Source organism: Phallusia mammillata, chromosome 2 (assembly GCF_965637545.1).
Source record: "Phallusia mammillata chromosome 2, kaPhaMamm4.hap1.1, whole genome shotgun sequence".
NCBI classification, from domain to species: Eukaryota; Metazoa; Chordata; class Ascidiacea; order Phlebobranchia; family Ascidiidae; genus Phallusia; species Phallusia mammillata.
In genome coordinates this window covers 15,977,733-15,997,661 of record NC_137253.1, presented here as the reverse complement: position 1 = coordinate 15,997,661, position 19,929 = coordinate 15,977,733, and the positions used below count along the sequence as shown (strand labels likewise).

General features: G+C 43.1%; 1 protein-coding gene and 62 non-coding genes across 63 annotated transcripts in view; 11 read left to right on the top strand and 52 right to left on the bottom strand.

Moving 5' to 3' along the window:
• LOC145213071 (MAM and LDL-receptor class A domain-containing protein 1-like) overlaps positions 1-14,615 on the bottom strand; it is a 60,124-nt gene extending 45,509 nt beyond the window's left edge. The window contains exons 1-9 of the mRNA XM_080081311.1: positions 14,412-14,615; positions 13,916-14,082; positions 13,261-13,498; positions 13,010-13,154; positions 12,823-12,933; positions 12,545-12,705; positions 12,209-12,347; positions 11,571-11,812; positions 10,878-11,120 (exon numbers count right to left, since the gene is read on the bottom strand). Of these exons, the coding sequence (XP_079937437.1) occupies positions 10,878-11,120; positions 11,571-11,812; positions 12,209-12,347; positions 12,545-12,705; positions 12,823-12,933; positions 13,010-13,154; positions 13,261-13,498; positions 13,916-14,082; positions 14,412-14,615 (1,650 nt within the window). The remainder of the gene's footprint in view (positions 1-10,877; positions 11,121-11,570; positions 11,813-12,208; positions 12,348-12,544; positions 12,706-12,822; positions 12,934-13,009; positions 13,155-13,260; positions 13,499-13,915; positions 14,083-14,411) is intronic.
• On the bottom strand, positions 66-153 carry Trnay-gua (transfer RNA tyrosine (anticodon GUA)). The gene is given in 2 exon segments: positions 66-101; positions 117-153. It is a non-coding gene; the product is annotated as a tRNA-Tyr (tRNA).
• On the bottom strand, positions 225-312 carry Trnay-gua (transfer RNA tyrosine (anticodon GUA)). The gene is given in 2 exon segments: positions 225-260; positions 276-312. It is a non-coding gene; the product is annotated as a tRNA-Tyr (tRNA).
• Trnay-gua (transfer RNA tyrosine (anticodon GUA)) lies at positions 384-472 on the bottom strand. The gene is given in 2 exon segments: positions 384-420; positions 436-472. It is a non-coding gene; the product is annotated as a tRNA-Tyr (tRNA).
• Trnay-gua (transfer RNA tyrosine (anticodon GUA)) lies at positions 692-779 on the bottom strand. The gene is given in 2 exon segments: positions 692-727; positions 743-779. It is a non-coding gene; the product is annotated as a tRNA-Tyr (tRNA).
• On the bottom strand, positions 850-937 carry Trnay-gua (transfer RNA tyrosine (anticodon GUA)). The gene is given in 2 exon segments: positions 850-885; positions 901-937. It is a non-coding gene; the product is annotated as a tRNA-Tyr (tRNA).
• On the bottom strand, positions 1,009-1,096 carry Trnay-gua (transfer RNA tyrosine (anticodon GUA)). Its single transcript is given in 2 exon segments — positions 1,009-1,044; positions 1,060-1,096. It is a non-coding gene; the product is annotated as a tRNA-Tyr (tRNA).
• Trnay-gua (transfer RNA tyrosine (anticodon GUA)) lies at positions 1,168-1,255 on the bottom strand. The gene is given in 2 exon segments: positions 1,168-1,203; positions 1,219-1,255. It is a non-coding gene; the product is annotated as a tRNA-Tyr (tRNA).
• On the bottom strand, positions 1,475-1,562 carry Trnay-gua (transfer RNA tyrosine (anticodon GUA)). Its single transcript is given in 2 exon segments — positions 1,475-1,510; positions 1,526-1,562. It is a non-coding gene; the product is annotated as a tRNA-Tyr (tRNA).
• On the bottom strand, positions 1,634-1,721 carry Trnay-gua (transfer RNA tyrosine (anticodon GUA)). Its single transcript is given in 2 exon segments — positions 1,634-1,669; positions 1,685-1,721. It is a non-coding gene; the product is annotated as a tRNA-Tyr (tRNA).
• On the bottom strand, positions 1,793-1,881 carry Trnay-gua (transfer RNA tyrosine (anticodon GUA)). Its single transcript is given in 2 exon segments — positions 1,793-1,829; positions 1,845-1,881. It is a non-coding gene; the product is annotated as a tRNA-Tyr (tRNA).
• On the bottom strand, positions 2,100-2,187 carry Trnay-gua (transfer RNA tyrosine (anticodon GUA)). The gene is given in 2 exon segments: positions 2,100-2,135; positions 2,151-2,187. It is a non-coding gene; the product is annotated as a tRNA-Tyr (tRNA).
• Positions 2,258-2,345, bottom strand: Trnay-gua (transfer RNA tyrosine (anticodon GUA)). Its single transcript is given in 2 exon segments — positions 2,258-2,293; positions 2,309-2,345. It is a non-coding gene; the product is annotated as a tRNA-Tyr (tRNA).
• On the bottom strand, positions 2,417-2,504 carry Trnay-gua (transfer RNA tyrosine (anticodon GUA)). The gene is given in 2 exon segments: positions 2,417-2,452; positions 2,468-2,504. It is a non-coding gene; the product is annotated as a tRNA-Tyr (tRNA).
• Trnay-gua (transfer RNA tyrosine (anticodon GUA)) lies at positions 2,576-2,663 on the bottom strand. The gene is given in 2 exon segments: positions 2,576-2,611; positions 2,627-2,663. It is a non-coding gene; the product is annotated as a tRNA-Tyr (tRNA).
• Trnay-gua (transfer RNA tyrosine (anticodon GUA)) lies at positions 2,883-2,970 on the bottom strand. Its single transcript is given in 2 exon segments — positions 2,883-2,918; positions 2,934-2,970. It is a non-coding gene; the product is annotated as a tRNA-Tyr (tRNA).
• Trnay-gua (transfer RNA tyrosine (anticodon GUA)) lies at positions 3,042-3,129 on the bottom strand. Its single transcript is given in 2 exon segments — positions 3,042-3,077; positions 3,093-3,129. It is a non-coding gene; the product is annotated as a tRNA-Tyr (tRNA).
• On the bottom strand, positions 3,201-3,289 carry Trnay-gua (transfer RNA tyrosine (anticodon GUA)). The gene is given in 2 exon segments: positions 3,201-3,237; positions 3,253-3,289. It is a non-coding gene; the product is annotated as a tRNA-Tyr (tRNA).
• Trnay-gua (transfer RNA tyrosine (anticodon GUA)) lies at positions 3,509-3,596 on the bottom strand. Its single transcript is given in 2 exon segments — positions 3,509-3,544; positions 3,560-3,596. It is a non-coding gene; the product is annotated as a tRNA-Tyr (tRNA).
• Positions 3,667-3,754, bottom strand: Trnay-gua (transfer RNA tyrosine (anticodon GUA)). The gene is given in 2 exon segments: positions 3,667-3,702; positions 3,718-3,754. It is a non-coding gene; the product is annotated as a tRNA-Tyr (tRNA).
• Trnay-gua (transfer RNA tyrosine (anticodon GUA)) lies at positions 3,826-3,913 on the bottom strand. Its single transcript is given in 2 exon segments — positions 3,826-3,861; positions 3,877-3,913. It is a non-coding gene; the product is annotated as a tRNA-Tyr (tRNA).
• Trnay-gua (transfer RNA tyrosine (anticodon GUA)) lies at positions 3,985-4,072 on the bottom strand. Its single transcript is given in 2 exon segments — positions 3,985-4,020; positions 4,036-4,072. It is a non-coding gene; the product is annotated as a tRNA-Tyr (tRNA).
• Trnay-gua (transfer RNA tyrosine (anticodon GUA)) lies at positions 4,292-4,379 on the bottom strand. Its single transcript is given in 2 exon segments — positions 4,292-4,327; positions 4,343-4,379. It is a non-coding gene; the product is annotated as a tRNA-Tyr (tRNA).
• Trnay-gua (transfer RNA tyrosine (anticodon GUA)) lies at positions 4,450-4,537 on the bottom strand. Its single transcript is given in 2 exon segments — positions 4,450-4,485; positions 4,501-4,537. It is a non-coding gene; the product is annotated as a tRNA-Tyr (tRNA).
• On the bottom strand, positions 4,609-4,696 carry Trnay-gua (transfer RNA tyrosine (anticodon GUA)). Its single transcript is given in 2 exon segments — positions 4,609-4,644; positions 4,660-4,696. It is a non-coding gene; the product is annotated as a tRNA-Tyr (tRNA).
• Positions 4,916-5,003, bottom strand: Trnay-gua (transfer RNA tyrosine (anticodon GUA)). Its single transcript is given in 2 exon segments — positions 4,916-4,951; positions 4,967-5,003. It is a non-coding gene; the product is annotated as a tRNA-Tyr (tRNA).
• Positions 5,074-5,161, bottom strand: Trnay-gua (transfer RNA tyrosine (anticodon GUA)). Its single transcript is given in 2 exon segments — positions 5,074-5,109; positions 5,125-5,161. It is a non-coding gene; the product is annotated as a tRNA-Tyr (tRNA).
• On the bottom strand, positions 5,233-5,320 carry Trnay-gua (transfer RNA tyrosine (anticodon GUA)). The gene is given in 2 exon segments: positions 5,233-5,268; positions 5,284-5,320. It is a non-coding gene; the product is annotated as a tRNA-Tyr (tRNA).
• Positions 5,392-5,479, bottom strand: Trnay-gua (transfer RNA tyrosine (anticodon GUA)). The gene is given in 2 exon segments: positions 5,392-5,427; positions 5,443-5,479. It is a non-coding gene; the product is annotated as a tRNA-Tyr (tRNA).
• On the bottom strand, positions 5,699-5,786 carry Trnay-gua (transfer RNA tyrosine (anticodon GUA)). Its single transcript is given in 2 exon segments — positions 5,699-5,734; positions 5,750-5,786. It is a non-coding gene; the product is annotated as a tRNA-Tyr (tRNA).
• On the bottom strand, positions 5,858-5,945 carry Trnay-gua (transfer RNA tyrosine (anticodon GUA)). The gene is given in 2 exon segments: positions 5,858-5,893; positions 5,909-5,945. It is a non-coding gene; the product is annotated as a tRNA-Tyr (tRNA).
• On the bottom strand, positions 6,017-6,105 carry Trnay-gua (transfer RNA tyrosine (anticodon GUA)). The gene is given in 2 exon segments: positions 6,017-6,053; positions 6,069-6,105. It is a non-coding gene; the product is annotated as a tRNA-Tyr (tRNA).
• On the bottom strand, positions 6,325-6,412 carry Trnay-gua (transfer RNA tyrosine (anticodon GUA)). The gene is given in 2 exon segments: positions 6,325-6,360; positions 6,376-6,412. It is a non-coding gene; the product is annotated as a tRNA-Tyr (tRNA).
• Trnay-gua (transfer RNA tyrosine (anticodon GUA)) lies at positions 6,483-6,570 on the bottom strand. The gene is given in 2 exon segments: positions 6,483-6,518; positions 6,534-6,570. It is a non-coding gene; the product is annotated as a tRNA-Tyr (tRNA).
• Trnay-gua (transfer RNA tyrosine (anticodon GUA)) lies at positions 6,642-6,729 on the bottom strand. The gene is given in 2 exon segments: positions 6,642-6,677; positions 6,693-6,729. It is a non-coding gene; the product is annotated as a tRNA-Tyr (tRNA).
• Positions 6,801-6,888, bottom strand: Trnay-gua (transfer RNA tyrosine (anticodon GUA)). The gene is given in 2 exon segments: positions 6,801-6,836; positions 6,852-6,888. It is a non-coding gene; the product is annotated as a tRNA-Tyr (tRNA).
• On the bottom strand, positions 7,108-7,195 carry Trnay-gua (transfer RNA tyrosine (anticodon GUA)). The gene is given in 2 exon segments: positions 7,108-7,143; positions 7,159-7,195. It is a non-coding gene; the product is annotated as a tRNA-Tyr (tRNA).
• Trnay-gua (transfer RNA tyrosine (anticodon GUA)) lies at positions 7,267-7,354 on the bottom strand. The gene is given in 2 exon segments: positions 7,267-7,302; positions 7,318-7,354. It is a non-coding gene; the product is annotated as a tRNA-Tyr (tRNA).
• On the bottom strand, positions 7,426-7,513 carry Trnay-gua (transfer RNA tyrosine (anticodon GUA)). Its single transcript is given in 2 exon segments — positions 7,426-7,461; positions 7,477-7,513. It is a non-coding gene; the product is annotated as a tRNA-Tyr (tRNA).
• Positions 7,585-7,673, bottom strand: Trnay-gua (transfer RNA tyrosine (anticodon GUA)). The gene is given in 2 exon segments: positions 7,585-7,621; positions 7,637-7,673. It is a non-coding gene; the product is annotated as a tRNA-Tyr (tRNA).
• Positions 7,893-7,980, bottom strand: Trnay-gua (transfer RNA tyrosine (anticodon GUA)). Its single transcript is given in 2 exon segments — positions 7,893-7,928; positions 7,944-7,980. It is a non-coding gene; the product is annotated as a tRNA-Tyr (tRNA).
• Trnay-gua (transfer RNA tyrosine (anticodon GUA)) lies at positions 8,051-8,138 on the bottom strand. The gene is given in 2 exon segments: positions 8,051-8,086; positions 8,102-8,138. It is a non-coding gene; the product is annotated as a tRNA-Tyr (tRNA).
• On the bottom strand, positions 8,210-8,297 carry Trnay-gua (transfer RNA tyrosine (anticodon GUA)). The gene is given in 2 exon segments: positions 8,210-8,245; positions 8,261-8,297. It is a non-coding gene; the product is annotated as a tRNA-Tyr (tRNA).
• On the bottom strand, positions 8,369-8,456 carry Trnay-gua (transfer RNA tyrosine (anticodon GUA)). The gene is given in 2 exon segments: positions 8,369-8,404; positions 8,420-8,456. It is a non-coding gene; the product is annotated as a tRNA-Tyr (tRNA).
• Positions 8,676-8,763, bottom strand: Trnay-gua (transfer RNA tyrosine (anticodon GUA)). The gene is given in 2 exon segments: positions 8,676-8,711; positions 8,727-8,763. It is a non-coding gene; the product is annotated as a tRNA-Tyr (tRNA).
• On the bottom strand, positions 8,835-8,922 carry Trnay-gua (transfer RNA tyrosine (anticodon GUA)). Its single transcript is given in 2 exon segments — positions 8,835-8,870; positions 8,886-8,922. It is a non-coding gene; the product is annotated as a tRNA-Tyr (tRNA).
• Positions 8,994-9,081, bottom strand: Trnay-gua (transfer RNA tyrosine (anticodon GUA)). The gene is given in 2 exon segments: positions 8,994-9,029; positions 9,045-9,081. It is a non-coding gene; the product is annotated as a tRNA-Tyr (tRNA).
• On the bottom strand, positions 9,153-9,240 carry Trnay-gua (transfer RNA tyrosine (anticodon GUA)). Its single transcript is given in 2 exon segments — positions 9,153-9,188; positions 9,204-9,240. It is a non-coding gene; the product is annotated as a tRNA-Tyr (tRNA).
• On the bottom strand, positions 9,312-9,399 carry Trnay-gua (transfer RNA tyrosine (anticodon GUA)). The gene is given in 2 exon segments: positions 9,312-9,347; positions 9,363-9,399. It is a non-coding gene; the product is annotated as a tRNA-Tyr (tRNA).
• Positions 9,618-9,705, bottom strand: Trnay-gua (transfer RNA tyrosine (anticodon GUA)). Its single transcript is given in 2 exon segments — positions 9,618-9,653; positions 9,669-9,705. It is a non-coding gene; the product is annotated as a tRNA-Tyr (tRNA).
• Trnay-gua (transfer RNA tyrosine (anticodon GUA)) lies at positions 9,776-9,863 on the bottom strand. The gene is given in 2 exon segments: positions 9,776-9,811; positions 9,827-9,863. It is a non-coding gene; the product is annotated as a tRNA-Tyr (tRNA).
• Trnay-gua (transfer RNA tyrosine (anticodon GUA)) lies at positions 9,935-10,022 on the bottom strand. The gene is given in 2 exon segments: positions 9,935-9,970; positions 9,986-10,022. It is a non-coding gene; the product is annotated as a tRNA-Tyr (tRNA).
• A 980-nt stretch (positions 14,616-15,595) lies between the features above and the next one.
• Positions 15,596-15,677, top strand: Trnas-aga (transfer RNA serine (anticodon AGA)). The gene has a single exon. It is a non-coding gene; the product is annotated as a tRNA-Ser (tRNA).
• A 530-nt stretch (positions 15,678-16,207) lies between these two features.
• Trnas-aga (transfer RNA serine (anticodon AGA)) lies at positions 16,208-16,289 on the top strand. Its single transcript has one exon. It is a non-coding gene; the product is annotated as a tRNA-Ser (tRNA).
• A 688-nt stretch (positions 16,290-16,977) lies between these two features.
• Positions 16,978-17,059, top strand: Trnas-aga (transfer RNA serine (anticodon AGA)). Its single transcript has one exon. It is a non-coding gene; the product is annotated as a tRNA-Ser (tRNA).
• A 226-nt stretch (positions 17,060-17,285) lies between these two features.
• Positions 17,286-17,367, top strand: Trnas-aga (transfer RNA serine (anticodon AGA)). The gene has a single exon. It is a non-coding gene; the product is annotated as a tRNA-Ser (tRNA).
• Positions 17,368-18,055: 688 nt separating this feature from the next.
• Trnas-aga (transfer RNA serine (anticodon AGA)) lies at positions 18,056-18,137 on the top strand. Its single transcript has one exon. It is a non-coding gene; the product is annotated as a tRNA-Ser (tRNA).
• A 226-nt stretch (positions 18,138-18,363) lies between these two features.
• Trnas-aga (transfer RNA serine (anticodon AGA)) lies at positions 18,364-18,445 on the top strand. Its single transcript has one exon. It is a non-coding gene; the product is annotated as a tRNA-Ser (tRNA).
• A 72-nt stretch (positions 18,446-18,517) lies between these two features.
• Trnas-aga (transfer RNA serine (anticodon AGA)) lies at positions 18,518-18,599 on the top strand. The gene has a single exon. It is a non-coding gene; the product is annotated as a tRNA-Ser (tRNA).
• Positions 18,600-18,671: 72 nt separating this feature from the next.
• Positions 18,672-18,753, top strand: Trnas-aga (transfer RNA serine (anticodon AGA)). The gene has a single exon. It is a non-coding gene; the product is annotated as a tRNA-Ser (tRNA).
• Positions 18,754-19,133: 380 nt separating this feature from the next.
• Positions 19,134-19,215, top strand: Trnas-aga (transfer RNA serine (anticodon AGA)). The gene has a single exon. It is a non-coding gene; the product is annotated as a tRNA-Ser (tRNA).
• Positions 19,216-19,287: 72 nt separating this feature from the next.
• Trnas-aga (transfer RNA serine (anticodon AGA)) lies at positions 19,288-19,369 on the top strand. Its single transcript has one exon. It is a non-coding gene; the product is annotated as a tRNA-Ser (tRNA).
• A 72-nt stretch (positions 19,370-19,441) lies between these two features.
• Trnas-aga (transfer RNA serine (anticodon AGA)) lies at positions 19,442-19,523 on the top strand. Its single transcript has one exon. It is a non-coding gene; the product is annotated as a tRNA-Ser (tRNA).
• The last annotated feature ends 406 nt before the right edge of the window (positions 19,524-19,929 follow it).

The following is a 19,929-nucleotide window of genomic DNA, read 5'->3' as shown; positions in this document are numbered from 1 at the left end:
GTACCGCTTTGCAAAGAACAATATGGTTCGAAAGGAAACAACAAAAGATTCAACACTAAAAGCATTCCTACGAACCGGATTCGAACCAGTGACCTATGGATGCCTGCGTGTTGCTTCTACAATCCACCGCTCTACCAACTGAGCTATCGAAGGACGCAAGCACCGCTTTGCAAAGAACAATATGCTTCGAAAGGAAACAACAAAAGATTCAACACTAAAAGCATTCCTTCGAACCGGATTCGAACCAGTGACCTATGGATGCCTGCGTGTTGCTTCTACAGTCCACCGCTCTACCAACTGAGCCATCGTAGGACACAAGTACCGCGGGGCAAAGAACAATATTGTGCAAAAGGAAACAACAAAAGATTCAACACTAAAAGCATTCCTTCGAACCGGATTCGAACCAGTGACCCTATGGATGCCTGTGTGTTGCTTCTACAGTCCACCGCTCTACCAACTGAGCTATCGAAGGACACAAGTACCGCGGCGCAAAGAACAATATTGTGCAAAAGGAAACAACAAAAGATTCAACACTAAAAGCATTCCTTCGAACCAGTGACCTATGGATGCCTGCATGTTGCTTCTACAATCCACCGCTCTACCAACTGAGCTATCGAAGGACGCAAGTACCGCGGTGCAAAGAACAATATTGTTCGAAAGGAAACAACAAAAGATTTCACACAAAAAGTATTCCTTCGAACCGGATTCGAACCAGTGAGCTATGGATGCCTGTGTGTTGCTTCTACAGTCCACCGCTCTACCAACTGAGCTATCGAAGGACACAAGTACCGCGGCGCAAAGAACAATATTGTGCAAAAGGAAACAACAAAAGATTCAACACTAAAACATTCCTTCGAACCGGATTCGAACCAGTGACCTATGGATGCCTGTGTGTTGCTTCTACAGTCCACCGCTCTACCAACTGAGCTATCGAAGGACACAAGTACCGCGGCGCAAAGAACAATATTGTGCAAAAGGAAACAACAAAAGATTCAACACTAAAAGCATTCCTTCGAACCGGATTCGAACCAGTGACCTATGGATGCCTGTGTGTTGCTTCTACAGTCCACCGGTCTACCAGCTGAGCTATCGAAGGACACAAGTACCGCGGCGCAAAGAACAATATTGTGCAAAAGGAAACAACAAAAGATTCAACACTAAAAGCATTCCTTCGAACCGGATTCGAACCAGTGACCTATGGATGCCTGCGTGTTGCTTCTACAGTCCACCGCTCTACCAACTGAGCTATCGAAGGACACAAGTACCGCGGCGCAAAGAACAATATTGTGCAAAAGGAAACAACAAAAGATTCAACACTAAAAGCATTCCTTCGAACCAGTGACCTATGGATGCCTGCATGTTGCCTCTACAATCCACCGCTCTACCAACTGAGCTATCGTAGGACGCAAGTACCGCTTTGCAAAGAACAATATGGTTCGAAAGGAAACAACAAAAGATTCAACACTAAAAGCATTCCTTCGAACCGGATTCGAACCAGTGACCTATGGATGCCTGCGTGTTGCTTCTACAATCCACCGCTCTACCAACTGAGCTATCGAAGGACGCAAGCACCGCTTTGCAAAGAACAATATGCTTCGAAAGGAAACAACAAAAGATTCAACACTAAAAGCATTCCTTCGAACCGGATTCGAACCAGTGACCTATGGATGCCTGCGTGTTGCTTCTACAATCCACCGCTCTACCAACTGAGCCATCGAAGGACACAAGTACCGCGGGGCAAAGAACAATATTGTGCAAAAGGAAACAACAAAAGATTCAACACTAAAAGCATTCCTTCGAACCGGATTCGAACCAGTGACCCTATGGATGCCTGTGTGTTGCTTCTACAGTCCACCGCTCTACCAACTGAGCTATCGAAGGACACAAGTACCGCGGCGCAAAGAACAATATTGGCAAAAGGAAACAACAAAAGATTCAACACTAAAAGCATTCCTTCGAACCAGTGACCTATGGATGCCTGCATGTTGCTTCTACAATCCACCGCTCTACCAACTGAGCTATCGAAGGACACAAGTACCGCGGTGCAAAGAACAATATGGTTCGAAAGGAAACAACAAAAGATTTCACGCAAAAAGTATTCCTTCGAACCGGATTCGAACCAGTGAGCTATGGATGCCTGTGTGTTGCTTCTACAGTCCACCGCTCTACCAACTGAGCTATCGAAGGACACAAGTACCGCGGCGCAAAGAACAATATTGTGCAAAAGGAAACAACAAAAGATTCAACACTAAAACATTCCTTCCAACCGGATTCGAACCAGTGACCTATGGATGCCTGTGTGTTGCTTCTACAGTCCACCGCTCTACCAACTGAGCTATCGAAGGACACAAGTACCGCGGCGCAAAGAACAATATTGTGCAAAAGGAAACAACAAAAGATTCAACACTAAAAGCATTCCTTCGAACCGGATTCGAACCAGTGACCTATGGATGCCTGTGTGTTGCTTCTACAGTCCACCGCTCTACCAGCTGAGCTATCGAAGGACACAAGTACCGCGGCGCAAAGAACAATATTGTGCAAAAGGAAACAACAAAAGATTCAACACTAAAAGCATTCCTTCGAACCGGATTCGAACCAGTGACCTATGGATGCCTGCGTGTTGCTTCTACAGTCCACCGCTCTACCAACTGAGCTATCGAAGGACACAAGTACCGCGGCGCAAAGAACAATATTGTGCAAAAGGAAACAACAAAAGATTCAACACTAAAAGCATTCCTTCGAACCAGTGACCTATGGATGCCTGCATGTTGCCTCTACAATCCACCGCTCTACCAACTGAGCTATCGTAGGACGCAAGTACCGCTTTGCAAAGAACAATATGGTTCGAAAGGAAACAACAAAAGATTCAACACTAAAAGCATTCCTTCGAACCGGATTCGAACCAGTGACCTATGGATGCCTGCGTGTTGCTTCTACAATCCACCGCTCTACCAACTGAGCTATCGAAGGACGCAAGTACCGCTTTGCAAAGAACAATATGCTTCGAAAGGAAACAACAAAAGATTCAACACTAAAAGCATTCCTTCGAACCGGATTCGAACCAGTGACCTATGGATGCCTGCGTGTTGCTTCTACAATCCACCGCTCTACCAACTGAGCCATCGAAGGACACAAGTACCGCGGGGCAAAGAACAATATTGTGCAAAAGGAAACAACAAAAGATTCAACACTAAAAGCATTCCTTCGAACCGGATTCGAACCAGTGACCCTATGGATGCCTGTGTGTTGCTTCTACAGTCCACCGCTCTACCAACTGAGCTATCGAAGGACACAAGTACCGCGGCGCAAAGAACAATATTGTGCAAAAGGAAACAACAAAAGATTCAACACTAAAAGCATTCCTTCGAACCAGTGACCTATGGATGCCTGCATGTTGCTTCTACAATCCACCGCTCTACCAACTGAGCTATCGAAGGACGCAAGTACCGCGGTGCAAAGAACAATATGGTTCGAAAGGAAACAACAAAAGATTTCACGCAAAAAGTATTCCTTCGAACCGGATTCGAACCAGTGAGCTATGGATGCCTGTGTGTTGCTTCTACAGTCCACCGCTCTACCAACTGAGCTATCGAAGGACACAAGTACCGCGGGGCAAAGAACAATATTGTGCAAAAGGAAACAACAAAAGATTCAACACTAAAACATTCCTTCCAACCGGATTCGAACCAGTGACCTATGGATGCCTGTGTGTTGCTTCTACAGTCCACCGCTCTACCAACTGAGCTATCGAAGGACACAAGTACCGCGGCGCAAAGAACAATATTGTGCAAAAGGAAACAACAAAAGATTCAACACTAAAAGCATTCCTTCGAACCGGATTCGAACCAGTGACCTATGGATGCCTGTGTGTTGCTTCTACAGTCCACCGCTCGACCAGCTGAGCTATCGAAGGACACAAGTACCGCGGTGCAAAGAACAATATGGTTCGAAAGGAAACAACAAAAGATTTCACACTAAAAGCATTCCTTCGAACCGGATTCGAACCAGTGACCTATGGATGCCTGTGTGTTGCTTCTACAGTCCACCGCTCTACCAACTGAGCTATCGAAGGACACAAGTACCGCGGCGCAAAGAACAATATTGTGCAAAAGGAAACAACAAAAGATTCAACACTAAAAGCATTCCTTCGAACCAGTGACCTATGGATGCCTGCATGTTGCTTCTACAATCCACCGCTCTACCAACTGAGCTATCGAAGGACGCAAGTACCGCGGTGCAAAGAACAATATGGTTCGAAAGGAAACAACAAAAGATTTCACACAAAAAGTATTCCTTCGAACCGGATTCGAACCAGTGAGCTATGGATGCCTGTGTGTTGCTTCTACAGTCCACCGCTCTACCAACTGAGCTATCGAAGGACACAAGTACCGCGGGGCAAAGAACAATATTGTGCAAAAGGAAACAACAAAAGATTCAACACTAAAACATTCCTTCGAACCGGATTCGAACCAGTGACCTATGGATGCCTGTGTGTTGCTTCTACAGTCCACCGCTCTACCAACTGAGCTATCGAAGGACACAAGTACCGCGGCGCAAAGAACAATATTGTGCAAAAGGAAACAACAAAAGATTCAACACTAAAAGCATTCCTTCGAACCGGATTCGAACCAGTGACCTATGGATGCCTGTGTGTTGCTTCTACAGTCCACCGCTCTACCAACTGAGCTATCGAAGGACACAAGTACCGCGGCGCAAAGAACAATATTGTGCAAAAGGAAACAACAAAAGATTCAACACTAAAAGCATTCCTTCGAACCAGTGACCTATGGATGCCTGCATGTTGCTTCTACAATCCACCGCTCTACCAACTGAGCTATCGAAGGACGCAAGTACCGCGGTGCAAAGAACAATATGGTTCGAAAGGAAACAACAAAAGATTTCACGCAAAAAGTATTCCTTCGAACCGGATTCGAACCAGTGAGCTATGGATGCCTGTGTGTTGCTTCTACAGTCCACCGCTCTACCAACTGAGCTATCGAAGGACACAAGTACCGCGGCGCAAAGAACAATATTGTGCAAAAGGAAACAACAAAAGATTCAACACTAAAACATTCCTTCGAACCGGATTCGAACCAGTGACCTATGGATGCCTGTGTGTTGCTTCTACAGTCCACCGCTCTACCAACTGAGCTATCGAAGGACACAAGTACCGCGGCGCAAAGAACAATATTGTGCAAAAGGAAACAACAAAAGATTCAACACTAAAAGCATTCCTTCGAACCGGATTCGAACCAGTGACCTATGGATGCCTGTGTGTTGCTTCTACAGTCCACCGCTCTACCAGCTGAGCTATCGAAGGACACAAGTACCGCGGCGCAAAGAACAATATTGTGCAAAAGGAAACAACAAAAGATTCAACACTAAAAGCATTCCTTCGAACCGGATTCGAACCAGTGACCTATGGATGCCTGCGTGTTGCTTCTACAGTCCACCGCTCTACCAACTGAGCTATCGAAGGACACAAGTACCGCGGCGCAAAGAACAATATTGTGGAAAAGGAAACAACAAAAGATTCAACACTAAAAGCATTCCTTCGAACCAGTGACCTATGGATGCCTGCATGTTGCCTCTACAATCCACCGCTCTACCAACTGAGCTATCGTAGGACGCAAGTACCGCTTTGCAAAGAACAATATGGTTCGAAAGGAAACAACAAAAGATTCAACACTAAAAGCATTCCTTCGAACCGGATTCGAACCAGTGACCTATGGATGCCTGCGTGTTGCTTCTACAATCCACCGCTCTACCAACTGAGCTATCGAAGGACGCAAGCACCGCTTTGCAAAGAACAATATGCTTCGAAAGGAAACAACAAAAGATTCAACACTAAAAGCATTCCTTCGAACCGGATTCGAACCAGTGACCTATGGATGCCTGCGTGTTGCTTCTACAATCCACCGCTCTACCAACTGAGCCATCGAAGGACACAAGTACCGCGGGGCAAAGAACAATATTGTGCAAAAGGAAACAACAAAAGATTCAACACTAAAAGCATTCCTTCGAACCGGATTCGAACCAGTGACCCTATGGATGCCTGTGTGTTGCTTCTACAGTCCACCGCTCTACCAACTGAGCTATCGAAGGACACAAGTACCGCGGCGCAAAGAACAATATTGTGCAAAAGGAAACAACAAAAGATTCAACACTAAAAGCATTCCTTCGAACCAGTGACCTATGGATGCCTGCATGTTGCTTCTACAATCCACCGCTCTACCAACTGAGCTATCGAAGGACGCAAGTACCGCGGTGCAAAGAACAATATGGTTCGAAAGGAAACAACAAAAGATTTCACGCAAAAAGTATTCCTTCGAACCGGATTCGAACCAGTGACCTATGGATGCCTGTGTGTTGCTTCTACAGTCCACCGCTCTACCAACTGAGCTATCGAAGGACACAAGTACCGCGGTGCAAAGAACAATATTGTGCAAAAGGAAACAACAAAAGATTCAACACTAAAACATTCCTTCCAACCGGATTCGAACCAGTGACCTATGGATGCCTGTGTGTTGCTTCTACAGTCCACCGCTCTACCAACTGAGCTATCGAAGGACACAAGTACCGCGGCGCAAAGAACAATATTGTGCAAAAGGAAACAACAAAAGATTCAACACTAAAAGCATTCCTTCGAACCGGATTCGAACCAGTGACCTATGGATGCCTGTGTGTTGCTTCTACAGTCCACCGCTCTACCAGCTGAGCTATCGAAGGACACAAGTACCGCGGCGCAAAGAACAATATTGTGCAAAAGGAAACAACAAAAGATTCAACACTAAAAGCATTCCTTCGAACCGGATTCGAACCAGTGACCTATGGATGCCTGCGTGTTGCTTCTACAGTCCACCGCTCTACCAACTGAGCTATCGTAGGACACAAGTACCGCGGCGCAAAGAACAATATTGTGCAAAAGGAAACAACAAAAGATTCAACACTAAAAGCATTCCTTCGAACCAGTGACCTATGGATGCCTGCATGTTGCTTCTACAATCCACCGCTCTACCAACTGAGCTATCGAAGGACGCAAGTACCGCGGTGCAAAGAACAATATGGTTCGAAAGGAAACAACAAAAGATTTCACACTAAAAGCATTCCTTCGAACCGGATTCGAACCAGTGACCTATGGATGCCTGTGTGTTGCTTCTACAGTCCACCGCTCTACCAACTGAGCTATCGAAGGACACAAGTACCGCTTTGCAAAGAACAATATTGTGCAAAAGGAAACAACAAAAGATTCAACACTAAAAGCATTCCTTCGAACCGGATTCGAACCAGTGACCTATGGATGCCTGCGTGTTGCTTCTACAATCCACCGCTCTACCAACTGAGCTATCGAAGGACGCAAGCACCGCTTTGCAAAGAACAATATGCTTCGAAAGGAAACAACAAAAGATTCAACACTAAAAGCATTCCTTCGAACCGGATTCGAACCAGTGACCTATGGATGCCTGCGTGTTGCTTCTACAATCCACCGCTCTACCAACTGAGCCATCGAAGGACACAAGTACCGCGGTGCAAAGAACAATATTGTGCAAAAGGAAACAACAAAAGATTCAACACTAAAAGCATTCCTTCGAACCGGATTCGAACCAGTGACCCTATGGATGCCTGTGTGTTGCTTCTACAGTCCACCGCTCTACCAACTGAGCTATCGAAGGACACAAGTACCGCGGCGCAAAGAACAATATTGTGCAAAAGGAAACAACAAAAGATTCAACACTAAAAGCATTCCTTCGAACCAGTGACCTATGGATGCCTGCATGTTGCTTCTACAATCCACCGCTCTACCAACTGAGCTATCGAAGGACGCAAGTACCGCGGTGCAAAGAACAATATGGTTCGAAAGGAAACAACAAAAGATTTCACGCAAAAAGTATTCCTTCGAACCGGATTCGAACCAGTGAGCTATGGATGCCTGTGTGTTGCTTCTACAGTCCACCGCTCTACCAACTGAGCTATCGAAGGACACAAGTACCGCGGCGCAAAGAACAATATTGTGCAAAAGGAAACAACAAAAGATTCAACACTAAAACATTCCTTCGAACCGGATTCGAACCAGTGACCTATGGATGCCTGTGTGTTGCTTCTACAGTCCACCGCTCTACCAGCTGAGCTATCGAAGGACACAAGTACCGCGGCGCAAAGAACAATATTGTGCAAAAGGAAACAACAAAAGATTCAACACTAAAAGCATTCCTTCGAACCGGATTCGAACCAGTGACCTATGGATGCCTGTGTGTTGCTTCTACAGTCCACCGCTCTACCAGCTGAGCTATCGAAGGACACAAGTACCGCGGCGCAAAGAACAATATTGTGCAAAAGGAAACAACAAAAGATTCAACACTAAAAGCATTCCTTCGAACCGGATTCGAACCAGTGACCTATGGATGCCTGCGTGTTGCTTCTACAGTCCACCGCTCTACCAACTGAGCTATCGAAGGACACAAGTACCGCGGCGCAAAGAACAATATTGTGCAAAAGGAAACAACAAAAGATTCAACACTAAAAGCATTCCTTCGAACCAGTGACCTATGGATGCCTGCATGTTGCTTCTACAATCCACCGCTCTACCAACTGAGCTATCGAAGGACGCAAGTACCGCGGTGCAAAGAACAATATGGTTCGAAAGGAAACAACAAAAGATTTCACACTAAAAGCATTCCTTCGAACCGGATTCGAACCAGTGACCTATGGATGCCTGTGTGTTGCTTCTACAGTCCACCGCTCTACCAACTGAGCTATCGAAGGACACAAGTACCGCTTTGCAAAGAACAATATTGTGCAAAAGGAAACAACAAAAGATTCAACACTAAAAGCATTCCTTCGAACCGGATTCGAACCAGTGACCTATGGATGCCTGTGTGTTGCTTCTACAGTCCACCGCTCTACCAACTGAGCTATCGAAGGACACAAGTACCGCGGCGCAAAGAACAGTATTGTTCGAAAGGAAACAACAAAAGATTTCACAGAAAAAGTATTCCTTCGAACCGGATTCGAACCAGTGACCTATGGATGCCTGCGTGTTGCTTCTACAGTCCACCGCTCTACCAACTGAGCTATCGAAGGACACAAGTACCGCGGCGCAAAGAACAATATTGTGCAAAAGGAAACAACAAAAGATTCAACACTAAAAGCATTCCTTCGAACCGGATTCAAACCAGTGACCTATGGATGCCTGCGTGTTTCTTCTACAGTCCACCGCTCTACCAACTGAGCCATCGAAGGACACAAGTACCGCGGGGCAAAGAACAATATGGTTCGAAAGGAAACAACAAAAGATTCAACACTAAAAGCATTCCTTCGAACCGGATTCGAACCAGTGACCTATGGATGCCTGTGTGTTGCTTCTACAGTCCACCGCTCTACCAACTGAGCTATCGAAGGACACAAGTACCGCGGCGCAAAGAACAATATTGTGCAAAAGGAAACAACAAAAGATTCAACACTAAAAGCATTCCTTCGAACCAGTGACCTATGGATGCCTGTGTGTTGCTACTACAGTCCACCGCTCTACCAACTGAGCTATCGAAGGACACAAGTACCGCTTTGCAAAGAACAATATGCTTCGAAAGGAAACAACAAAAGATTCAACACTAAAATATTCCTTCGAACCGGATTCGAACCAGTGACCTATGGATGCCTGCGTGTTGCTTCTACAGTCCACAGCTCTACCAACTGAGCTATCGAAGGACACAAGTACCGCGGCGCAAAGAAAAATATTGTTCGAAAGGAAACAACAAAAGATTCAACACTAAAATATTCCTTCGTACCGGATTTGAACCAGTGACCTATGGATGCCTGCGTGTTGCTTCTACAGTCCACCGCTCTACCAACTGAGCTATCGAAGGACACAAGTACCGCGGTGCAAAGAACAATATGCTTCGAAAGGAAACAACAAAAGATTCAACACTAAAAGCATTCCTTCGAACCGGATTCGAACCAGTGACCTATGGATGCCTGTGTGTTGCTTCTACAGTCCACCGCTCTACCAACTGAGCTATCGAAGGACAGTAGTACCGCTTTGCAAAGAACAATATTGTGCAAAAGGAAACAACAAAAGATTCAACACTAAAAGCATTCCTTCGAACCGGATTCGAACCAGTGACCTATGGATGCCTGCGTTAGAAACCGAGCTGTCGAAGGACACAAGCACCGTGGCGCAAAAGCCACAAGTGCTGTTGCACAAAAAACAATCACGCGTTGTTCAAAAGTAAATCCAAATCAGTAGATTCAAATTATTGACGTTGCGAAGCAAACTTTTTAAAAACACCAAAAAAAAAACACCATCAAGAACATATATTAGCAAGGCTGAAACAGTATCGAACAATTGACCTATGCATTTCTGATGGAAGCGTTAAAAAACAGTAGCTTTATAAAACTATGTGTTTACTAACATAAACCATTTTCCGACAAGCGTCCTATACTGTCTCAGATCCAGGAAAATATGGCCAAAACTAGAAACTAATAGGGCAGGAACTTGGCCGAATGTTCCGGCGCGCCTGACCCATATACCGACATAAAAAAAACTGATCGGGATTCGTCCCCGGGATTGTCCTGGGTTCGAACCAAGTTAAAAAAAAGAAAAAAAACTAGAAACTACTCGATAGCACACATGCATTAAACAAACAGAAGTTGATCAATTAAACCTATATTCCGTATGTTTTTGATAATTTTTGTGGTGTATAAGTCCACACAATAATATTTGAATTAAAAATATATTAATATTTTTTAATTAACCAGAAAAAATATTTGTGTAATCCAGTGGTTACATGTTATAACACACTAAAATAAAACGTTTCTTTCATCCAATTTGTCAATGGGTTGATAAACGTTCCTAACCGAGGTGGGAAATTTTATGTTACCTGGCCATAGTTCCATCTTTGTCCCTGACTTCCAGTCCGAGACCAAACAGCCGTGGTTTGATAGTCGCGTTGTTGCACATAAACGTTGAGTTGGTTTACGTGATCGCCATACATGTGATACCAGAAAGAAACACACATCCCATCCTCGCTTGTCGATGTAACAGTTGGACTGTGAAGTCTTCCAGCGTCATTCTTATGATCCCCTTCGTTGGCATAATCAACATCCACAAACACATAATATCCCTTTACAAAAAGTTATTAGGTTGAATTAAATATATGTGTTGCTTTAGCCAGAGGTTCTCTTAAGTTGGCGGACCAGTAAACTTTCTAAACAAATTTTGCGGACCGGTGAACTTTCAAAATCAACCCAAAATGCAATTACGACAAAAAAATGCAATTCAGAAGAAGTATGAAAAATTCAATTTAATGAGAAGTTTGCTGCTGTCTGTTTGATACCATATGTGTTAAACGCGGTTCGTTGAGATTAAAAAAAAAAAATTTGAGATGTAAAATTGTAATATATTAGGCGGACCGGCAGGAAAGTTAAACGGGACCGGCACCGGTCCGCGGACCGGCGGTTGAGAACCACTGGCTTAAGTAAATGCGTTGAAACAGCGTAATACAGTTAACAACAGGAGCAATATACGAGGGTTAAAAATATATTTTAATTTTTCCCTGTGAAGTATTATCTACCTGCGGGGATAAAGTCGTGTGATCGGTAGTTGGCCCCGTTGCAGAATGTGGAGTAGCTCCTTGTATTCTCGTCCAGTTTAATCTCAGGTCAGCTTCGTTATTAAATCCGCACCAGTTAAGTTCAAAATCACAATCCCAAGGACTAGGAGGTTGTGTTGGAGGGTCAATAGGGGGTAAAGTGGGTAGAGTTTGTGGGGCACATGGGAATTCAAAGATATCAATGTCATCCAAAGATATATCTCCTAAAACAAGGTTCACCAAAACGTCAACTAAACTTTAACGTTAGTCAACGGCAATCAAACACGTATTTAACGTGTGTCAAACGGTCAACGGCAATCAAAACTTGTATTTAAGCGTAAGTAGTAATGTTTGCAGCAAATTTCACACATGACCCATCAATTTAGGTATTTTACAGTCACGTTTTGAACCTGGGCCTTGGTTGCAAAACACACAAACAAATCACCTTAATCTGATTGATCTTAAGTCATTTAATTGGATACGTTTTTAACTGATCCTTTTTTCAAAAAAATGGCAACTTATGACATACAGAATAAATGATACTGGTCGCAAAGAAACAATGAGTATATAACATGGAGTAAATGCTACAAATTTGTAAAAATCGCAAATTTCATATTTACCTGCAAATCCACTACCGTGAACAGCTTCTATGATAATGAAGTAACGCTGTTCCGCAGTAATGTTGACGAATGCTGATAACCAGTAATCTCCCTGGTCACCAGACTTGGACCACACTGGATCTCCAGGCGCAAAAGAACCCTAAAATATGCCTAAAATATTCACTCGACTGACAACAATAAAGCAAAAAAAGAAGTTGTGAGAAATGTTTCAACATAAATTTTAATGGAAAAAAAACTTTGTTTGCTTTTTTACTGTTTTTTGAGCGTACGCGATTTTTTTTTAAATTCTCAACACATCTTAAAAAAAGCCTTAACAGTAAAAATGATTCAATTGACCTGCAAATCCAACGCTATGTAGACGTTGAGAGATCCAACTCCAGGACCGAACATATGATACCAGAAAGTAAGACACCTTCCTCCGCTTTGCATGGTAGTGGTAGCGTCATATGAGGGACTAGTCAACCACGATTTATCACCGCTACTTGCTGAACTCGTTTCTGTTTTGTAAAGTTAAGCATGTCTTATAATACGATAACAACTATTGCATACGACAATACAGGTAAATTTTTCTAAATGGATGTTTTGTAAAACAATTTCACACAATCCTAACACACCAGTGTAAATGTAAAAACCACTGCTAGTGCCAGTGGTATGATCAACAAGTGGTCCAGTTGTCGCGCTGTAAGTTGAACCAGCATTTCGCGACCAGTCAAGTTCGTCCAAATCTGGAATGTGAAAATATAATAATCTCCAGCGATGGTCAAACATATATAATCCAATATAAACTTTTTTGTAATGTACCTCGTGAAAAAACGTTGGTCCAGGTGCAAAAGTTGCGCTCAAAATCACAAAATCCGGTCGGCGCACAGTCTCCTGCTACAGTTTTTAAATCGTCGATCGATATGTCACCAGAATAGCTCGTACCAACAACTCCCTCAACAACAATCTACATGGGAAAAATACCCCAAATTATTTCTTATTAAACTAAGTTGCTGAGATAGTTGCAAATACCAATACCACCACAAGTGTTGCCAGTTTATATTTAAACTTACTGTGAATTCAGCTGAGTTAGTCACAGTTGTGTAACCGTATCTCCAGAGGTCACCCTGATTGCCGCTTTCTACCCACACAAGTTCTAGAGGAGCTGAATCCTGTTTCGAGGCTTTCGTGTAAATACTGAGTGTACCGATCGAGGTTCCAAACATATGGTAGAAAAATTCAAAACAGTATCGACCCCCAGCTGGATATGGAGAGCTCTCTATGCGTGCCATATCACCAGGAACCCGAGGACTAAAGAAAATACATTGAAATATAGGAACAAAGCCCGAAGTTTGCATTTTTAAACATTACCATTGAACAAGCACTATATTTTTAACGGTTATATTTAGGGTATTTTACATGCGTTTTCTATTGGGTGGAACATAACGTTTAACGTTAGCCTCTAAATTAAAATATAGTTTCAAAAACGACTTAAAAACATCACGCTTAGAAACACTCATTCCACTAAAACGATGTGTTTCTTCACCAGACCAAAACCATGAAACCAGGCTTTACTTACAAATTGACATAGCACACCATACTTTTGTTGGGGGTAACCAACAGCATGTAAAACTTGCTTTGAGGCTAAAAACGTTTCTACAATTAAAATAAACTGCATGACCACACCAACCAACGGTAAACGTTTCATGGACAAGAACTAGGTTTAACCTTGAAGCTTCAATGTGTAGATATTGGCCCATTTCGGTCCCATATGTGTGATCCAACGCTGGTCCAGTCCCACTGGATGACGTACCATTATTACCGAACTGCCAGTCAAACACGTCATCGTCGACTTGATTCCACTGACACAAATATCCCTCAAAGTTGCAAGTAGCCTGAACAACCAACAGATTTATTTTTATTAACTAGCTAATAAAACTATGATTTAGAGAATATCTAAAAAAAATAAGATGGGACCGAATAATTATGTCGAAACCTGTTTAAGGCAAAGTAAAAGCGAAATAGAGGAAATAAAGTATCTTATGGACTGCAATTTTTATCCTCTATATCTTTAGTTCTGACAATTTATGCTATTATAAGATGCATTTAACTACAGGCACATACGAATTGTTTAATACAAAAGGTGATTAGAAACACGTCACATAATATTAGACACACAACAAATAAACCGTTGTACAATAAGTGGTCAAAAACAAACACATACGTCTGCAGGGCAAGGACCAAAAGTAAGTGAGACGTCATCAATTGCAATATCACCAGTGACAGTTGATCCCACTACCCCTTCAAGCCAGAGTTTTGTAGGAGAAAATGAACCAAGAGTGTAAGTTGCCTCCAACCAATAATTCGATTGTTCTCCGTTCATGGACCAGATTTTGACCACTTCCCCATGAGAAAGCTCCATATACATGTTTAGAGTGGCAACAGAAGCACCGAACATATGGTAGTAAAATCTACAAAAAGAAACAAATCGTAGTTTAGAGAATTAACGTTTCGAAACGTAGGTACATTATATTTATCAAAGTATATTTAATAAGCACACAATTTTTACCACTTGACATGCTAAAACATACGAATATTCATTTGTTACCGTTCCGAGGGTGCCGAATAAAAAACGGCATTTAACAACAGTAAATGGGCAAAGGTAGGCGGCAATTGGCTGAACTGTTTGACAAACAACGGCCGACAGCGCTTCCTGCCGACAACGGTTCTTTTACAACAAATGTTGACAATATAATTTTAATTTCAGAACGGCAAAAAGCAATTTCACAACAGTTGTCGTGGCCGAATGGTTAAGGCGACAGACTAGAAATCTGTTGGGCTCTGCCCGGGCAGGTTCGAATCCTGCCGACAACGCTTAAATGTTTTGCAAAATTTGTTAAGAATATAATTTTAATTTCATAATTGGGCGAAAGCAACTTCACAACAGTTGTCGTGGCCGAGTGGTTAAGGCGACAGACTAGAAATCTGTTGGGCTCTGCCCGCGCAGGTTCGAATCCTGTCGACAACGCTTAATTGTTTTGTAACATTTGTTAAGAATATAATTTTAATTTCATAATTGGGCGAAAGCAACTTCACAACAGTTGTCGTGGCCGAGTGGTTAAGGCGACAGACTAGAAATCTGTTGGGCTCTGCCCGGGCAGGTTCGAATCCTGCCGACAACGCTTAAATGTTTTGCAAAATTTGTTAAGAATATAATTTTAATTTCATAATTGGGCGAAAGCAACTTCACAACAGTTGTCGTGGCCGAGTGGTTAAGGCGACAGACTAGAAATCTGTTGGGCTCTGCCCGCGCAGGTTCGAATCCTGTCGACAACGCTTAATTGTTTTGTAACATTTGTTAAGAATATAATTTTAATTTCATAATTGGGCGAAAGCAACTTCACAACAGTTGTCGTGGCCGAGTGGTTAAGGCGACAGACTAGAAATCTGTTGGGCTCTGCCCGCGCAGGTTCGAATCCTGCCGACAACGCTTAATTGTTTTGTAACATTTGCTAAGAATATAATTTATATTTCATAATTGGGTGAAAGCGATTTCACAACAGTTGTCGTGGCCGAGTGGTTAAGGCGACAGACTAGAAATCTGTTGAGCTCTGCCCGCGCAGGTTCGAATCCTGCCGACAACAGTTCTTTTACAACAAATGTTGACAACATAATTTTAATCTCATAATTGGGCGAAAGCAACTTCACAACAGTTGTCGTGGCCGAGTGGTTAAGTTGAGAGACTAGAAATCTGTTGGCCTCTGCCCACGCAGGTTCGAATCCTGCCGACAACGCTTAAATGTTTTGCAAAATTTGTTGACAATATAATTTTAATTTCAGAACTAGGCGAAAGCAGTTTCAAAACAGTTGTCGTGGCCGACTGGTTAAGGCGACAGACTAGAAATCTGTTGGGCTCTGCCCCCGCAGGTTCGAGTCTTTCCGACAACGTTTAAATGTTTTGTAACATTTGTTGACAATATAATTACAATTTCAGAACACGGCGAACGCAATTTCACAACAGTTGTCGTGGCCGAGTGGTTAAGGCGACAGACTAGAAATCTGTTGGGCTCTGCCCGCGCAGGTTCGAATCCTGCCGACAACGCTTAAATGTTTTAGAACATTTGTTGACAATATAATTACAATTTCAGAACTGGGCGAACGCAATTTCACAACAGTTGTCGTGGTCGAGTGGTTAAGGCGACAGACTAGAAATCTGTTGGGCTCTGCCCGCGCAGGTTCGAATCCTGCCGACAACGCTTAAATGTTTTGCAAAATTTGTTAACAATATAATTTTAATTTCATAACTGGGCGAAAGCAACTTCACAACAGTTGTCGTGGCCGAGTGGTTAAGGCGACAGACTAGAAATCTGTTGGGCTCTGCCCGCGCAGGGTCGAATCCTGCCGACAACGCTTAAATGTTTTGTAACATTTGTTAAGAATATAATTTTAATTTCAGAACTGGGCGAAAGCGATTTCACAACAGTTGTCGTGGCCGAGTGGTTAAGGCCACAGACTAGAAATCTGTTGGGCTCTGCCCGCGCAGGTTCGAATCCTGCCGACAACGCTTAAATGTTTTGTTACATTTGTTAAGAATATAATTTTAATTTCAGAACTGGGCGAAAGCGATTTCACAACAGTTGTCGTGGCCGAGTGGTTAAGGCGACAGACTAGAAATCTGTTGGGCTCTGCCCGCGCAGGTTCGAATACTGCCGACAACGCTTAAATGTTTTGCAAAATTTGTTAACAATACAATTTTAATTTCATAACTGGGCGAAAGCAACTTCACAGCAGTTGTCGTGGCCGAGTGGTTAAGGCGACAGACTAGAAATCTGTTGGGCTCTGCCCGCGCAGGTTCGAATCCTGCCGACAACGCTTAAATGTTTTGCAAAATTTGTTGACAATATAATTTTAATTTCAGAACTGGGCGAAAGCAGTTTCAAAACAGTTGTCGTGGCCGACTGGTTAAGGCGACAGACTAGAAATCTGTTGGGCTCTGCCCCCGCAGGTTCGAGTCTTTCCGACAACGTTTAAATGTTTTGCAAAATTTGTTGACAATATAATTACAATTTCAGAACTGGGCGAACGCAATTTCACAACAGTTGTCGTGGCCGAGTGGTTAAGGCGACAGACTAGAAATCTGTTGGGCTCTGCCCGCGCAGGTTCGAATCCTGCCGACAACGCTTAAATGTTTTAGAACATTTGTTGACAATATAATTACAATTTCAGAACTGGGCGAACGCAATTTCACAACAGTTGTCGTGGTCGAGTGGTTAAGGCGACAGACTAGAAATCTGTTGGGCTCTGCCCGCGCAGGTTCGAATCCTGCCGACAACGCTTAAATGTTTTGCAAAATTTGTTAACAATATAATTTTAATTTCATAACTGGGCGAAAGCAACTTCACAACAGTTGTCGTGGCCGAGTGGTTAAGGCGACAGACTAGAAATCTGTTGGGCTCTGCCCGCGCAGGGTCGAATCCTGCCGACAACGCTTAAATGTTTTGTAACATTTGTTAAGAATATAATTTTAATTTCAGAACTGGGCGAAAGCGATTTCACAACAGTTGTCGTGGCCGAGTGGTTAAGGCCACAGACTAGAAATCTGTTGGGCTCTGCCCGCGCAGGTTCGAATCCTGCCGACAACGCTTAAATGTTTTGTTACATTTGTTAAGAATATAATTTTAATTTCAGAACTGGGCGAAAGCGATTTCACAACAGTTGTCGTGGCCGAGTGGTTAAGGCGACAGACTAGAAATCTGTTGGGCTCTGCCCGCGCAGGTTCGAATACTGCCGACAACGCTTAAATGTTTTGCAAAATTTGTTAACAATACAATTTTAATTTCATAACTGGGCGAAAGCAACTTCACAGCAGTTGTCGTGGCCGAGTGGTTAAGGCGACAGACTAGAAATCTGTTGGGCTCTGCCCGCGCAGGTTCGAATCCTGCCGACAACGCTTAAATGTTTTGCAAAATTTGTTGACAATATAATTTTAATTTCAGAACTGGGCGAAAGCAGTTTCAAAACAGTTGTCGTGGCCGACTGGTTAAGGCGACAGACTAGAAATCTGTTGGGCTCTGCCCCCGCAGGTTCGAGTCTTTCCGACAACGTTTAAATGTTTTGCAAAATTTGTTGACAATATAATTTTAATTTCATAATTGAGTGAAAGCGATTTCACAACAGTTGTCGTGGCCGAGTGGTTAAGGCGACAGACTAGAAATCTGTTGGGCTCTGCCCGCGCAGGTTCGAATCCTGCCGACAACGCTTAACTGTTTTATAACATTTGTTAAGAATATAATTTATATTTCATAATTGGGTGAAAGCGATTTCACAACAGTTGTCGTGGCCGAGTGGTTAAGGCGACAGACTAGAAATCTGTTGGGCTCTGCCCGCGCAGGTTCGAATCCTGCCGACAACGCTTAAATGTTTTGCAAAATTTGTTAAGAATATAATTTATATTTCATAATTGGGTGAAAGCGATTTCACAACAGTTGTCGTGGCCGAGTGGTTAAGGCGACAGACTAGAAATCTGTTGGGCTCTGCCCGCGCAGGTTCGAATCCTGCCGACAACGCTTAAATGTTTTGCAAAATTTGTTGACAATATAATTTTAATTTCATAATTGGGTGAAAGCGATTTTACAACAGTTGTCGTGGCCGAGTGGTTAAGGCGACAGACTAGAAATATGTTGGGCTCTGCCCGCGCAAGTTCGAATCCTGCCGACAACGCTTAATTGTTTTGCAAAATTTGTTGACAATATAATTTTAATTTCATAATTGGGTGAAAGCGATTTTACAACAGTTGTCGTGGCCGAGTGGTTAAGGCGACAGACTAGAAATCTGTTGGGCTCTGCCCGCGCAAGTTCGAATCCTGCCGACAACGCTTAAATGTTTTGCAAAATTTGTTGACAATATAATTTTAATTTCAGAACTGGGCGAAAGCGATTTCACAACAGTTGTCGTGGCCGAGTGGTTAAGGCGACAGACTAGAAATCTGTTGGGCTCTGCCCGCGCAGGTTCGAATCCTGCCGACAACGCTTAATTGTTTTGCAAAATTTATTGACAATATAATTTTAATTTCATAATTGGGTGAAAGCGATTTCACAACAGTTGTCGTGGCCGAGTGGTTAAGGCGACAGACTAGAAATCTGTTGGGCTCTGCCCGCGCAGGTTCGAATCCTGCCGACAACGCTTAAATGTTTTGCAAAATTTGTTGACAATATAATTTAAATTTCATAATTGAGTAAAAGCGATTTCACAACAGTTGTCGTGGCCGAGTGGTTAAGGCGACAGACTAGAAATCTGTTGGGCTCTGCCCGCGCAGGTTCGAATCCTGCCGACAACGCTTAATTGTTTTGTAACATTTGTTAAGAATATAATTTTAATTTCAAAACTGGGCGAAAGCGATTTCACAACAGTTGTCGTGGCCGAGTGGTTAAGGCGACAGACTAGAAATCTGTTGGGCTCTGCCCGCGCAGGTTAGAATCCTGCCGACAACGCTTAAATGTTTTGCAAAATTTGTTGACAATATAATTTTAATTTCATAATTGAGTGAAAGCGATTTCACAACAGTTGTCGTGGCCGAGTGGTTAAGGCGACAGACTAGAAATCTGTTTATGGGCTCTGCCCGCGCAGGTTCGAATCCTGCCGACAACGCTTAACTGTTTTATAACATTTGCTAAGAATATAATTTATATTTCATAATTGGGTGAAAGCGATTTTACAACAGTTGTCGTGGCCGAGTGGTTAAG